Raw genomic sequence first — 16161 nt, forward strand, 5'->3', positions numbered from 1 at the left:
TATATTGTTTACATCGCTGTAAGTGATGTTGATAATGGTATTGCTTACATTGTTTCTAGTTATAACACCCGATGGAGTTGTTGTGACCTCAATTAAGTCATTTTGATGTAATAACATTGAAAGGCATAAGGGCTGTTCTATATCACCACTATCCTTTTGTTTTTTTTTTAGCATATGACTGAAAGGTCAGAGAGCGTTTTAAATAAATTGATCCTTTCAGATAGCAAGTGAAGTGTAATTATTTTCAAATAAAGATGTTCTAAGGTTTTATTTTAAATTTGGAAAGTCGTACACATCATAGTCATGTTCAGTAGGCCTTAACAGTAGTTAAATTAATACTATAACAATTACAAAATTTACAGTTCTGGATGTTTCTGTGATGTGACATTTTCTGGTCCAGATGTTACTATGGCCTTCCCAATAGTTATACCTTTGCAAGTTGCTTTCCTTATATTGGTGTGGCAACAGATCAGTCAAGCTTGCCATCATGACTCAATGTTTGTTGTCCTGTCCATTGTTGAAACTAAACAGTTAAGCCATTGACTGACATTTATTATACTTATAAATGTTCAATCAAGTCGTTTAAAGAATATATCCATCCAGGGTAAATTCCCCAAGTGTGTAAAGATAAAACACTAATGTTGTTTTTTTATTAATGAAACTATGAAAGATGTGCATCATCACACATGGAAGCATTAGGCTATCTAGTTAGTTTTACTGCTCAAATATTGTTATCCTTGCCTCCAAATGGATAGTCATATAATAATAATGAGGACTTTGTATATCTTTAGAACACATAATCTTTAGAAGTTCTAAGCTCTATCATCAACTTGGGGTTTTCACGAAAAGACTTCTAATGATGTCTGATTGATCCTAAATGAAAGCATTGTCACTCTGACATCCACAGCAGCTAATTTGAAATTTTTTGTTATTGGAAAGGAATCAGAGGCACTTCCTATTTTAAAGGATTTTTCCAACAAGCCATTCCCAGGAGGGATCAATATCAGCTCCTGGTATAAGGAAGTCTGCCACTTGCCTATCCCAGGAGGAATCAGATGCACGCTTTTCGTTGTAAGAAGTTGCCTGCTAGCCGATCCTTGGAGAGAGCAATGGCAATTTATGAGCAAGAAAGTCACCAGCCTGCCAGTCCTCGGAGAAATTGAATGCAATTCATGGTTTAAGTGATTCCCTGATGCCGTCGAACAAGTTCCACTTTTTTGTGGTCTTTTCTTTCTCTCATTCATCAAAAGGGTTGAGATCAACCAAGTCCATTTCCCTGGTTTCTGTATGTTGTTACAGGATTTGCTCACCTGTTTGGCCTCTTAAACTTCCTGGCCTGGATTTTGTGTCTCTTTGGCTCAAAGAGGGGATCTCTTGGTGACTTGAACCCGCACCCCAATCAAGACACCACAGGCTTTGGAATTACTTACCAGAACTTCACTAAAAGCAGTTGCCAAGACAGCAAGACACTTGCTCTCACTGTCATTGGCACTGTCAGCTGAGCTTCTTTGCCTATGTAGTTGTGCCACTTTCAATTCTTTGGTTGTCCAGTCTTAATGTTTTTAATAGGAGTTTCAATGGAATCACCGAGCCCCTTTCAAATAACTTCTCATCTCTCACTTGGCAAAAAGGGTGGCCAGAAGGATCAAGATGGGACATCTATGGACTCCACCTTTCCTTTGGAGTGAGATAGTCTGCCCTAAGAGGTCTGTCTCTCCTGCCTCAAGTCTCTCATCCCAACATCCTTGTAGGTCTCGGATTAGGCTGCTTTCAGAAGCATGGTTAGACCTAATGAACAATGCATGGTCCTGTCCTGTTTGCTTCTTGAGCCCTCCCACCTCTATCAGCAACCACCATTTTCTTTCATCAAACCATTTTTGGAATCCTCAATTGAGGAGGTATACAGGTCAGTTAGTAGGGTTTAAAACACTCAAAGTCTGTGGCTCTTTTCAGGAACTTCATAGTTTCAGGTAAAGCGGACACTTACATCTTTTTAGTCATATCAAAATGGGGTTTGCAACCAAAGACTTATGTGACATGTATTTGTTTTCTAAATGTAAATATTGCTGATTGGACCTTCAATGTGTCCACCATGATAACTATTTTGAAAATCTTATTAAAGCTTGTTTTTCTGAACAGATAATCCTATAGAATTTGGATTTTCACAGTGAAACTTTTCAGGATATATAATTGATACTGTTGACCCATGTGTCTGATTGGTCTAAAGTACACTTTATATTCACTTGAACTCACCTCTGTGTGGTTTTGAGTCTTGGTTTGACCATTGTTGGCATTTGATACAGCTTTCCAGTCACTTCGAGTGGGTTGGTGGTTCTTGCACCAAAAAATCTGATACCATATATAGGTTATCACATGCTGAAAAATGGTGTGAAACGCCACAATGCACAACAATTCTAATTGGTCCTAAATAAAAATGGCGGCTTTCTTAAGTTTCTGTTATCACTACTTCTGTTGAGGGGATGGTTGTATTAACATGGTTGTTGTCACTTAAATGCTTTTTTGAGAAGTTAGAATCTAAAGGAAATATGTACATTTATATACCTGGGAAAATCCTGTTACAACATTTCTGCCTGCAACAAGGCTTGTCTCTAAGGGAGGAAACTATGTGGCCTGTACTTCAATATGACTGGTCTAGTACTTTTTATTGTACTGAAAAATCTACTGAAATTTAGTGAATATCATTATTTCTTCATTAAATCTCTCCATCCTGAAATTCTCCCCATTTTTCAGATGAAGTAAGGAGTTTTCTCCCCTTTCTCAAATAACAATAAGCATATTTTCCTCTAATTTTCAGTCCCAGAATTGACATTGATGGTCTAGTCATGGTGTAATATCTTATTTTTATGTTCTTATATCCCTATGCAGGATTTAATCATGATGTTCTCTGAATTAAGTGCAAAAAAATAATTGTACAATAACAAGGAAACATTGAGTACAATTATGGTTCAGTATCCAAATATCCATATGTATGTGGCAGTCACTTAGCAGTGTCTCTATAAATCTCAGACTTAAGAATTTTCTTTTGTATATTCTAATATATATATATATACACATACTATCCCAGACCAGTTATTTAGGAAAAGTTGTCTTTGGTAGACATAGCAATAGGACTCACTGTTTATGCATGAAGTGATTTTCAGATGAAAGTCTATTGATCACATGACAATATGACATTGTGATCACATGATGACATTGTGATCACATGATGACAATGTGGTCAGACTACATGAATAAAGCAGTGCTTAGATAGTTGCAAAAAAACTTTTTTTGTGGGATTAACTTCGATGATACACAATTTCTTTAGTAGGTAAACTGATTTATCAGTTGGAGCGATAAAGTTATTTCACCATCAGCATTGCTGGCATAACAGGTGTGTATGCTGGTTGATTGACAAGCATTGATGGGATGTTGTTCTAGTTTGAACATTTTAAAGAATGCATTGAAGATATACAATGAAGAATTATTAACTTTGTTGTTGATGGTTCAGTAAAAACTTGATTAACAATTGCTAGACTTTTTAAGAGCTGACATCTTGCAGGAAAAATAAAAGGTTACAGTAATGTGCAATGGCGTACTTAAGACATATTTGAAGTGAACATTCAGAAATAAAAACTTTAATGTACATCTGGATTCATTGAAGATTTAAAAACAGTGCGTAGACAAATTCTTCTTCAAGAATACAGTACCTCTTGCCATGTTGACAAATCTCAGTCCTGTATTTTGGCATTACATCTCTATAATAATTTAAATGTTAGTTGGAAGAAAGTTTTGAAGTGGTTCTAAATGTTTTGGGGGACATGCCATGGTGATATATCCAAATTTGTGTTATACTAAAGCATATGATATATATATATATATATATATATATATATATATATATATATATATATATATATATATATATATATATATATATATATTCTTCCTGCTAGTGTGCGCTGTCCGTGTAATTGGGGAGTGTGACCTGATGCAGGAATTTCTGGCCTCTGGGGAAAGTGATCATGTGAGTACAGTGATTTTATTGAGTTTAGCAAGGAAATGCCCAATAAGTCACAAAATTTGCATGCCTCAAATGTAACCGCTTTACTGTGTGTTGGCGAACTTACTGATGCTTGAATATTTGGATGTGCAGTAATACATATTAACTGATTGTGTCAGTTGTAGAATATTAAATAGATTCAAATATTTTCCTCTCATTCCTTTACAGAGACATTCAGTTATATGCTCTGCATCTTATTTTTCTCAGAGAATCGGTTAGTATTTTTCCTTTGACTGATATTACAGTAGCGGACAGAACAAATGCTGATACATTTCATACAGATGAGACATAACATATTAACAAAAAAAACGATTTTGCATTTTCAGTATTCTAACACTGTTTAGTGCCATAATTTATTAAATTGTGTGTGAATTCATCAGCAAGAAAACAAAAGCAAGCATTCAGGTACCCATTATTGTCAAATTTGACGTAAAAGCATTTATATTTTATTCACACCAAAGGTAAGGTTCAGTTGTAGTAGTAACAAAGATTTCTTCTTTTCTATTAAACGCAGTGTAGTATTCTATAAGCCAGTTAAAAAATGTTAGGCATTGCACAGATTATAAATTATTTGTACTCTTTGCAAATTTGTATCATAAAAGTTAATGTAAATGTTTTGGACTGTGTTTGTTATAGTTCTGCAAATCTTTGTTTTTTATTCATACCACATATTACACATTATAGTTATGTTGTGATGGCACTGATCTCTCTGTTTCAGAGCACTGCCAATAATGAGGTAGAGCTGAAGGTGATGTTGCCAGACAAAAGTATATGTGTCATAACTATACATAGAAATGATCCAACAGATACAGTATATAAGGTAAATTAATTTAATTATGGGAATGTGACATTGAAACACAATGCAGAGATTACAGAGTTTGACATATATACACCACTCCCTCAATAACTTGAGCCCTGATAACTCACAAACCCACTTATAACATGGGGTCAGGCATGGCTCCCATTTTTTTAACCAAAATATACCCTGAGAATGACTTTTAAATCAAATAAAGGAGGTGGAATAAAAGAAAACTTAAAAGACATGCAAATACTACAAACTTAGAATCTAGGGGCCCCGGTCATATGTCGGGTGAACTCGATAAATTTGATCAATCGAACACTTATAAATGATATTGTGTATGTAACATAAACTACCTTTAATTAATCGACTGTTTCATAACTGAGATCAAATATAACCAAGCAGCCCAACGAAATGATTACTTCATAAAATAAAGAGCTTGATTTCACAGATACGATCACTGTGGGCAAGCGAGCTACTGCGAATTCTTGAACTGGCACTTTACAGGTCTCCTCAAGGATGTTAAGTTTCATTATTACTTCCAACGAAATTACGACATCAATATTATACTAATTGAATAATAAAAAAAATTGAGTTTGGATGTAGACAATTGTCTCACAAAATAAATGTCGCATGTTTTTGAGGGAAAAAAAGAATCTTGTTTGGTGGTGTATCAACAGTTAGTCTAGTTCCCTGCTCTTGGGACTCCCAATTTGGCCAGATAATATTAAACACCACTACAGGAACTAGACTCATCAAGAAAACAAAAAGCGGTGACATTATGCACAAATTTTTGCACGTACATGTGATGGTTTTTGAAACCAGTTGGAACAATGTTTCGTATGTTGGACATTTTGAAAATAAATGTTATTTAAACAGAATAATGAACGACTTCCTTAGAAAAAGCGCATTATTAAAACTATTATCGATGTGATTGTAAAATGAGGATTCAGTCAATAAACAGTCCAGTTCCCTAATGCTGCTCCCCTCCACATTTTTCTCGATGTCAAAGTGATTTTTTTCCCTCAATTTTTGGAGGTCCCTCGGTAACTCACGTCACGCTTAAAGTACTGTCTTTGTTTGTGGACCCCATTGTGCACAAGTTATCATGGGAGAGCTGTACCTTGTTTCCATACAGATTTATATAGTATATTGGGTGGACCGCTCCGGTGGCCTAGTGGTTAGAGCGTCCGCCTCAGATGGTCAGCCTGGTGTCAGGATAATGTGTCTGCAGCATGATGCTCCAGTGCTAGACATCACTATAAACTGCCACACTGCAGACATTGTAGCATCCTCCTCGGATGTGGGAGGTCGTGGGTTCGGCTGAGTCATACCAAAGACTTTTCAGAAATGGTACTAACATCTACCTCGCTTGGCGCTCATCATTAATAGGTTAGTGTTAGGACTGGTCGGCCTGGTGTCAGGATAATGTGACTGGGTGGGACATCGTGCTACATGTCTGCAGCATGATGCCCCAGTACTGGACATCACTATAAACTGCCACACTGCAGACATCGTAGCGATATAACTGAAAAATTGTTAAAGCTACATTAAAAATCCAAATCACACACACATATATTGGGTGGATTAACTAAATAAGGCAACATGAAAGAACACAGAGAGATTAGAGTTCAGTGCTTATACCTTGTTCCCAGATAGAACAATATAGTAACATCTGGATGGTTGATGTATATTTATACAAGAAATAACTTGTGATGGTCACATGTGCCCATATCCCATTATTGTTGATGCATAGTTGTACCAGACAGAAATATAATGTGTCATAGAAACAAATCAGAATGATTCAACAGATTATATGAATCATGTTGCTAGGCAGAGGTATAATGTGTTAATAAGAGTAAATCAAAATAATGCAACAGACTATATGTAGATTCTGATTGGTCAAAAGTTTACATTCATCCAGTGACCTGGACCCCCTAATCAGGGACACTGCCCCTCGAGACCCCATTTGGGGAGGACACCCAACCCCCCCTTAAAATTTTTACAGCTTTTTTTATGGAAGACCAATTCGTTTCTGTATATGTATGACAAGACAGAAGCATAATGTGTTTAAAAAGTCTAAGTGACACAACAGATACTATGTATCATGATACGAGACAGAAATATAATGTGTTATAAGAATAAATGAAAATAAATGCAACAAATTTTATGCACAGAGTTGCATCTCGGATGCGTGATTGTGAAAGTTTCCCCCAAATGTAAGATTTCCCACTAAATTTCAAATTCTATGCGGGCAAAATCACGCAAAAAATTCGATTTGTGGGTATTTTTTATGTGAAGAATGTGCTATTTTGATGTATGCTTTCTTTCAGTGTAAAAATCCCAGTTGTCACTTTCAGTGGATATGTTGTAGTTGTGAAATATGTCACATATTTCCTATGTGTCACATGCTTAATTCTGATTGGTTGCTAAGAAAAGCAAGGAGAGCACATGTTTGTTGCAATAGAAACATCCTCTGCCTTTTCTGTCAATTTGACAAAGACAAATTTCACGACCTGATGGAAATGGCCTATCGATGTCTGAAGCTGAGGTTAGCTTGGCAGAACAATGCATTAAATAACAAAACCAGTTAACACTGAGACTTTTTCATTATTTTATCAGTAATACTTAAAATAATAGAGTGCAGATTTTTCTGTCAGTAGGCACAGCAACAGTGAACAAACAAATCCTTGTATCAGACGATGCTAATAAATGGCAGTGCTGAAACTGAGTTGTCCTTCCAACATCAAAAAGAAAATTAATTCAGACAGGCAAAAAAGTCGACCTGAATGGAAATTAATGAAATAAATCAGATGCTTTGCAATTGGTGTGTAAAAACTGTCAAAGAAAATTCCTTCATACTTGGAATTGCTAATTTCAGGACATCAGCCGCTGACAGACACATTGAATTCAGCTCACAAATGGGCGATTCAGGATTTGAAACGAAGTGAAAATCTTAAAACTACATGCATGATATTTATCAAGTGACACACAGTAAATATGTGACACAGTTTTTAAAATATAAGAATGGACAGAGGAGTGACATGATTTGCAGTGCATGGTTTGATAATGTAATGGTAAGTGTGTAGAGAAAATACTGTTCTTATAAAACAAGATTTTGGTTTCAGTGTTATACTGTAATATACAGAACACAATATGCATTTAGTGTTATACTGAAATATACAGAACACAATATGCATTTAGTGTTGTACTGTAATATTTAGAACACACTATACATTTAGTGTTATACTGTAATATACAGAACACACTATGCATCTAGTGTTATACTGTAATATACAGAACACAATATGCATTTAGTGTGATACTGTAATATACAGAACACACTATGCATTTAGTGTTATACTGTAATATATAGAACAATATGCATTTAGTGTTTTAGTGTAATATACAGAACACAATATGCATTTAGTGTTGTACTGTAATATACAGAACACAATATGTGTTTAGTGTATTACTGTAATATAGAGAACACAATATGCATTTAGTGTTACATTGTATTATACAGAATACATGTTTTTAATGTTGCTATTGCTCTCTTTGGAAGTTAATTTTACTTACATCATCATGGTAGGTCTTCTCTTGTCATTATGTTGTCACCCCTCTTTTCAGATTCAGTGGGGGCATGTGTCCACATTTGCCAAATCCTAGATGCAACCCTGTATGTGTCATGGTACCAGACAGAAGTATAATGTGTTTAAAAAAATCCAAATGACACAACATATTCAGTGTATCATGGTACCAGACAGAAGTATAATGTGTTTAAAAAAATCCAAATGACACAACATATTCAATGTACTAGACAGAAGTATAATGTGTTAAACAAAATCACAATGACACAACATATATTATCATGGTACTAGACAGAAGTATGATGTGTTATAACAATAAATCCAAATGACACAACATATTTGATGTATCATGGTACCAGACAGAAGTAGAATGTGTTAAAAAATTTAATAAATGACACAACAGATACTTTGTATTTGGTACCAGACAGAAGTAGAATGTGTTAAAAAATTTAATAAGTGACACAACAGATACTTTGTATTTGGTACCAGACAGAAGTAGAATGTGTTAAAAAATTTAATAAATGACACAACAGATACTTTGTATTTGATACCAGACAGAAGTAGAATGTGTTAAAAAATTTAATAAATGACACAACAGATACTTTGTATTTGGTACCAGACAGAAGTAGAATGTGTTAATAAATCAATGATTCAGCATGTACTATGTATCATATTTATAGACAGAAGTATAATGTTATGAAAATAAATGAAAGTGATATGAGTTATTATGTATCATGGTACCAGACAGAAGTGTAATTTGTTAAAGAAATTAATCATAATCACTCTGCAGATACTGTGTATCATGCTGCCTGACAGAAAATTAATACATTACAAGATTAAACCAAAATAACACATCAAAATTAATGCGTATTAAATAAACCACAGGAGAAAAACACTACAGATGCACATTGCAGTTTGATTTAAATCAAACACTTAATAGGGGCCCTGAGTGGTCTAAAGCGCTCTCCGTTACGGATCACTGCCATCTCAGCTCTGTCTGCGTGGGTTCGAGTCTTGGATTCGGCTAATGTGGGTATGTGAGAAAGCTTGCCAGTAGCTTCTCATGGGTCGGTGGTTCTTTGTGGGGTTTTCCTGGGTTTTTCATCCACCTTTAATACTGGCCGCCATGTATAGCCTATCATGTGCTGAAAAATGGCGTTAAACCCTACAACAACAACAACAACAAATCAAACACTTAATGGCAAACAGAAATGACACATAACAAGATGAGTACTTTTATGCAAATCTGATTGGTGATACCACAGATATAAAGATGATTAAATTGAAATCCAAATGGACAAGTTTGCTTTGTTTTTTTTTTAACTCTGTCTCTCTGCCTTTAATCTGTATGCCTGTCTAAATATTTTGTGCAAGAGCAAAATTCTTAAACCATTCAAGATATTTCATTCAAATTTGGTACACATGTCAGTCAAGTTGCAGCAAGCTGCCTTTTGAAACATAGAATTTTCTCCATCAGCTGCATCACCTGATGACTTTAACATTGGAAAATTACTCTCTGCTACCTCCAAAACCAGCTTTCCAGCTATACATCTTATAGACAAAGGGAAGTAACTCATGTATTAGCTCCCCTTGTTCCGGTTTTATGGCCACAACCAGGTTTTGTTTCTGACAATAGGTTACCATCAATATGCAATTAGCAAGTAACTATTGGCACTCTCTCCTTAATCAGCCTATTGAGAGAGCCAAAGTTGCAGTTTCTGATACACACCCTTGGATGCTGTTGGTTGCACAGAGAATATCTGTGACAGTGGTCCAAGGCTCTTCATATTGGTTAAGTTAGGACAGCATGACATAACCCCACAAGCACTGACAACTTGGCTAAAGGGTATTATTTGATTGGAACACTCTAAACTCTCAGAATGAGGCAGACTGAAAAAGATTTTATCTCATGAAATACATGCAGTTTTCACAAGTCTTTACTTTGAATATAATGTCTCACTTCAAGACATAGTGGAGTTATATAGCTGGCACACACAGTAGTCTTCCTTCTCTAGCTTCTATTTATCTGACAAGGTGTTGTAAAGGGGAGAGCTGAATCTCCTCAGGCCATTGGTAGCTACTCAAACATTTATCGAACACCATTCATAACAGCACTTCAGTCTTGGGCATGACCTTGCAGTTTTCAGTGGATTCACCAGGAAATGTTTGCATGTGAAAAATTGCCAGGTGTAGGATCCCATGTATAAACTGTATAAACACACAATCTTTGGTTTTTCTGCTTTTACATAAGAAGTTCATCCTTTCAGTAGGCAGTCATCTTGCTCCTACATGGTGATGTCTGTAGAATTGGATGCTCAAGCATTTCCTTCTCCTCATATATTCTGATGTTAATGTGATCAGGTAGTATATTTTGCAGGATGCAGTTTTTTTTAAAAGTAAATTATGTTTCTCTAAAAATACTTACCCAATCACATTACTATAAGTTCCTCCTACCCTCCCTTGTAAATGCAAACATCCTGTTTTAGGAATCACTCAGTCTTTAACTAGTCAACATCCTGGATGTGTGTGTACACTACAGGAACTTGAGTTGTTAATCTGTAAGAGTTACTTCTCTTTATCTATAACAAATATGGCCAGAAAGACTCTTGTAGTCTTTCCAGGAGAGCTGGATTCTGAGTAAGCAAACAGTAATTTCCTAGTACTAATGTTAATGTGATTGGGTAAGTATTGTCAGAGAAAAATAATTCAGAAACAATTTCTGCATTCAATATTTTTTGTGTTGTCATGGAAACAATGTATTTGTGATATAAAAGTGCTTTGCCATTAGTAGTATTGACATCAATGGTATTTGGCCATATGATCTAGGAGAAGCGGCATAAATAATTTAGAATGCTGGGCCATATGGTATTTTCAGTAGTCTGCACATAAGCTGGGGTGAGGTGAGAGAGATATGTCATCTGTTGATGACTTTTTTGTTAATGAAGATAATTATTAGTAAAAAGATGCAGGAAGGACAAATATTTTGTGCAAAATAGAAAAACATATTCAAAGATACCGGATGGATGAGCCTGTGCATAACAGAAAGGATCAAATAAGAACTTAAGATAAATCGTGGAAAGAGACTTGGTCATTACGATTAAATTTCTTCATTTGAGCCATAATTTTGAAAAAAGATCTGTTTGCATATGGTTGAAATATTTGTGAAATAATACAAATTGTATATTTGCAGGCAATTGTTCAAAAACTGAAACTATCTGATGCTGCTAGAGAGTGCTTTTATCTTTTTGAAACTGTGGAGTATAACTTTGGTAAGTGTAGAGTATTTTGTACGTGTATCGTCACAAGATATATGGCGATACCTGAGGAATCTTTCTAAAAGGAAAACATTCCGAACAAGATGTGAATTTGTCATGGTATTTTGCACATGTTTGTTGTAAAAGATACTGATAACCAAATAGCAGATGAAAGTGAAACAGTTGTTTTTCTCAGGAACAGATCAGTGACCCATTTACTTATTAGAACTTGTATATTCATGTAAGATATTAAAATAATTACTTTATAGATTTAATCCAAGATGATAGACTTGAAGTGTGCTTTAGAAAGATTAAACTATGTTACTGGTCTCTGCGGTATTTTGATTCTGAAGACTTGAAATGGTGTCACAACATATGAAGTAATACTCTGGTGTTCATGAATATGTAATCAGTTTGTAATGAGAAACATATTTTTACCGTAAGTGTCAGCAAGAAAAGTTTAATGAGTAATTCATTCCAACTACTGATTAATACAGTAATTTTGTTAATATCTCAACTAATGTGAATTCTGTTTTGCAGAGAGAAAATTGCATGCCTCAGAGTTTCCCCACAACATTTATATACAGAATTACAGCACAGCGACAGCAACCTGCATTATGCTGAAGAAGTGGTTGTTTAACCCAGTCAAGGAGAATTTCCTCAACTCAGATGACCAGGCTGTAACTTTCTTCTTTTGGCAGGTACAGAGTGCTATATCATTCCTAAAACTGCACTGTAAAGTCATGTCTAACAATACTTTTTCTGTCCAAGATGAACTCCAAGTATATTATTAGTAATGTATGTTGACTGGGCAAGCTGTGTCATCCTGAATGAGCATAGTGTGTTACCACTATAACATGATGGTTCAGGTCCATAAAACGTGACTGTCCTATGTACCAAACCATGCTATAACCAAGTAAATCAGCTGAAGAAAATGATTCATGCACTCCCAAAATGGGGAGAGGAATACATGCTTCATTGGCACAGTTACCATCTTAAATCACTGCATATTAAATATCATCTTTTTCTGTATTAAACACGTCCTTAAAATAGTTGTTACATGTTTATTATCTGTTTTGATATATACTAACATAAGCATAAGTAGTTGTGTACATGTACTAACCAGTCAAATCTGTTATTATCAATAATAGTAATTCAATCAGAAATGTGCATAAACAAGCATAGTTTCTATTTATAAAAAAAGCAAAATACAAACATTTGCTAGGTCCATTCAAATCCATTTCATTTCTTGCTAATATATTCACACAAATTTTTCAGTTGAACATAATGTTTATAGTCGATGCGTCAGAATTTTAATTAACATTTTCCAGCTTTACAATAGCGGTTATTGATATTTTGTGAAAACTGGTAAATCTTATGGACAAAAATAAACTGCCTTACGCAAATGGACTTGTCAGGGTTGGCATGTCTGGAACAGAGGAAAAAATAAAATAAACCCAGTATTCACTGACACATTTCTCTTGTAACTATAGCTTTGCTTCACTGCAGATCAGCATGGAGTATAATGTAGGATTATATTAGCCAAGCTCTCCACCCTTTTAACTTAACTGGTTTTGTTACAACCAGTGTGGACAGTTTCCTGTGTAAATGTAAATGATCTGAAATCAGAAAATTAAATGGGTAAATAAGATAGTGAGTGTGAGTTGTTTTACATGTGTATGGCAGTGACCAAAACTGCTGACAGTTTGGTCCATAAACTTGTTAGTACAGTTATTTATAATGGAGATTGAGTGAACATCGATAATCTATTATTATTCTATAAAGGTTGGTAAATTAATTGATTTTTACATTCAGTCAAGAACATTGTTCGACCACCACATTGTTTGCTTGAATTCAGAACACTAAATCTTGAAGCTAATTGCATTTGTTTAAATCTGGACCTAATCTTATCCAATTCATCAAGCTTCTAGTTTCCGTATCTCATTATCCATTGTAAAGTTTCACTAATTAACAGTTTGATCAACTACTACAGCAAGAACATTTGTTAAGGAACAATGGGGTCATGTTTATAGGAAATGCAGAACAGTATTCACTGGTCAGCTGACTGCATGACAGTTGATAACACCACAAAGCCACGTGCACGTGTTGGTGGCTTTCTAGCTTTTTTGGTGTTTATTGGTTTTTTATATATATTGTTGCCCAATAATTGTAACAGTTTTTAGAAGCGAGATTAACATTAATGGTTAGCATCTACTGAAATTCATTGGGTACAAATTTGAATGTGAATCTTCTCTTTCCTTTGAGGAAGAAATTTACACAGAACGTATTTATTGAAGAAAAACCGAAAAGACTTACAAGCTTTAATAAAAGGACTAACAATAATCAGCTTATTAATGAGCTCTTGAATTTTTACAAAACTAAGCTAAGACAAAAGGGCAGTGATCAAACTACTGACACATTTGAAATGAATATTAACAAATTATAGAAACTTTGAACATTTTTTCATATCAAGAAAGATCCATTCATATGACAATTTTTCCTTCAAGAATGTGTCACATCTTGCCAGATTATTAAATCAAACTCTTGTTTATTTTGGCACAAAACTTTGCACTTCAAGACACTGATGAAATTGTTAAATGTAATGAGTCATGCTCTGATCGTGTTACACAAATTCATACTTGATCTCTTCCTCAAAATATTTATTAACTTTTTTCATATTAGATTCTGTGCTTTGAAGAAAAGCAAATTTTTTTTTTCATAAATGAACAAATATGCAAAACAACTGGAGCCACATCAGTTACGTTATATTCAGTTCATACTATAATGAAGTGTGCTATAGCAGGGTTACACTCTGTGTGATATCAGCAGATATTTTGTGCTGTATAGTGTTGAGTGTGATCTACTGATGTCATCTGTTGGAAATGTATCATTCTTTGTCAGTATCTCTTGATCTGTATAGTGTTGAGTGTGATCTACTGATGTCATCTGTTGGAAAAGTTGTATCATTCTTTGTCAGTATCTCTTGATCTGTATAGTGTTGAGTGTGATCTACTGATGTCATCTGTTGGAAATGTTGTATCATTCTTTGTCAGTATCTCTTGATCTGTATAGTGTTGAGTGTGATCTACTGATGTCATCTGTTGGAAACGTTGTATCATTCTTTGTCAGTATCTCTTGATCTGTATAGTTTTGAGTGTGATCTACTGATGTCATCTGTTGGAAATGTTGTATCATTCTTTGTCAGTATCTCTTGATCTGCATAGTGTTGAGAGTGATCTGCTCATATCACATAACCACTGGGAAAGCTGTATCATTCTGGGTCATTATGTGATATCAGCAGATCTTTTAGAGTTGCAGAATGTTGAGTTAGTCCGATGTTACCTGTTAATTAAAATTTGCAATTTTTTTGTATGCAAATCTTTCTGGAGCAAACCTGCATACATGTTAGGCACTTACCGGTATTTGGTAACAGCCATATCTATTGCAAAATTAAAAATGGTCACAGGACAGAGGGTTGTGCTATTCTACATGGATTTACAAGTCACCAAACATAGGATTTGCTCTGGGAATTTAGTGTACATGTCACCAAAAGAACCCTTCAGTTGATGGTAGCTCCACAGAAGTGAGAAATACCAGTAAGTGTATAAAATATACACTGATGTGTGCAGACAAGATTGGCTACAGATTTTTGCAGGTTTAATGAATGGGTGATATTAGCCCCTAAATTACCAATCAATATCATCATGAGAGAGGGGCTGATTTATCAGCCCAAGTGTTGAGTGTGATATACTATATCAGATAGCCATTGGGAATCCAGTAATTGGAAATTCTTTTACAGCATGCAAAAGTTATTCATAGGCAAGGAGTTTGTAACATGTACAGATACTATCCCGTTTCTAGATACGCAGTATTTAAGATAATGTCATCAGTAGGTTTATGTTAAATTTATTCTTTGCTGGTGTTGGTAGTCTCAATATTCCTTCATTTTGGAGAATTTTATGAATGCATGTTTTTGATGTTAATGTTCATGGGAGAATTTATTGAGACTTCTGAAGCTGATGCAGGACTCCAGCAGTATGCAGTCTTCACATGATAACTGTGGCAGTTCAGTATGAATTTGCTTGTTGTCTTTTGTCCTTGGTACTGTGTAATCATTTGAAAAACATGCTTAATACTTATGTCCTGTAAATAAGTTTACTTGTCTCAGAATTGGGGCATATTGAGGTGAAATGATAAAATAGTTCAGTTGACATTATAAATTGGTTAATTTTTGACACTATAAAGGTAGTTAATTTGTCAAAATAAAGTAGTTCAGTTGACATGATAAGTAGTTCAGTTGACATGAATGAGTAGTTGAATTGAAATTAAAAAGTAGTTCAACTGACATCTTAAAGTAGTTCCAGTTCTCAGAATATGATAGTACAGAATCAGAAAATTCTAATAGAAGACATGGATGCCTATATGTTTAAAATGATTAGTTTGGGCTAGATATCATTT

The 16161-nt window shown here is 34.8% G+C and overlaps 1 protein-coding gene across 1 annotated transcript in view; it reads left to right on the forward strand.

Moving 5' to 3' along the window:
- The window catches only part of LOC149801865 (sorting nexin-27-like), a 55388-nt gene that overhangs the window by 14288 nt on the left and 24939 nt on the right, over positions 1 to 16161 (forward strand). The window contains exons 5-8 of the mRNA XM_089956235.1: positions 3954 to 4024; positions 4779 to 4880; positions 11640 to 11718; positions 12244 to 12404. Of these exons, the coding sequence (XP_089812361.1) occupies positions 3954 to 4024; positions 4779 to 4880; positions 11640 to 11718; positions 12244 to 12404 (413 nt within the window). The remainder of the gene's footprint in view (positions 1 to 3953; positions 4025 to 4778; positions 4881 to 11639; positions 11719 to 12243; positions 12405 to 16161) is intronic.

Source organism: Sinohyriopsis cumingii, chromosome 4 (assembly GCF_028554795.1).
Source record: "Sinohyriopsis cumingii isolate HCF-2022 chromosome 4, ASM2855479v2, whole genome shotgun sequence".
NCBI lineage: Eukaryota > Metazoa > Mollusca > Bivalvia > Unionida > Unionidae > Sinohyriopsis > Sinohyriopsis cumingii.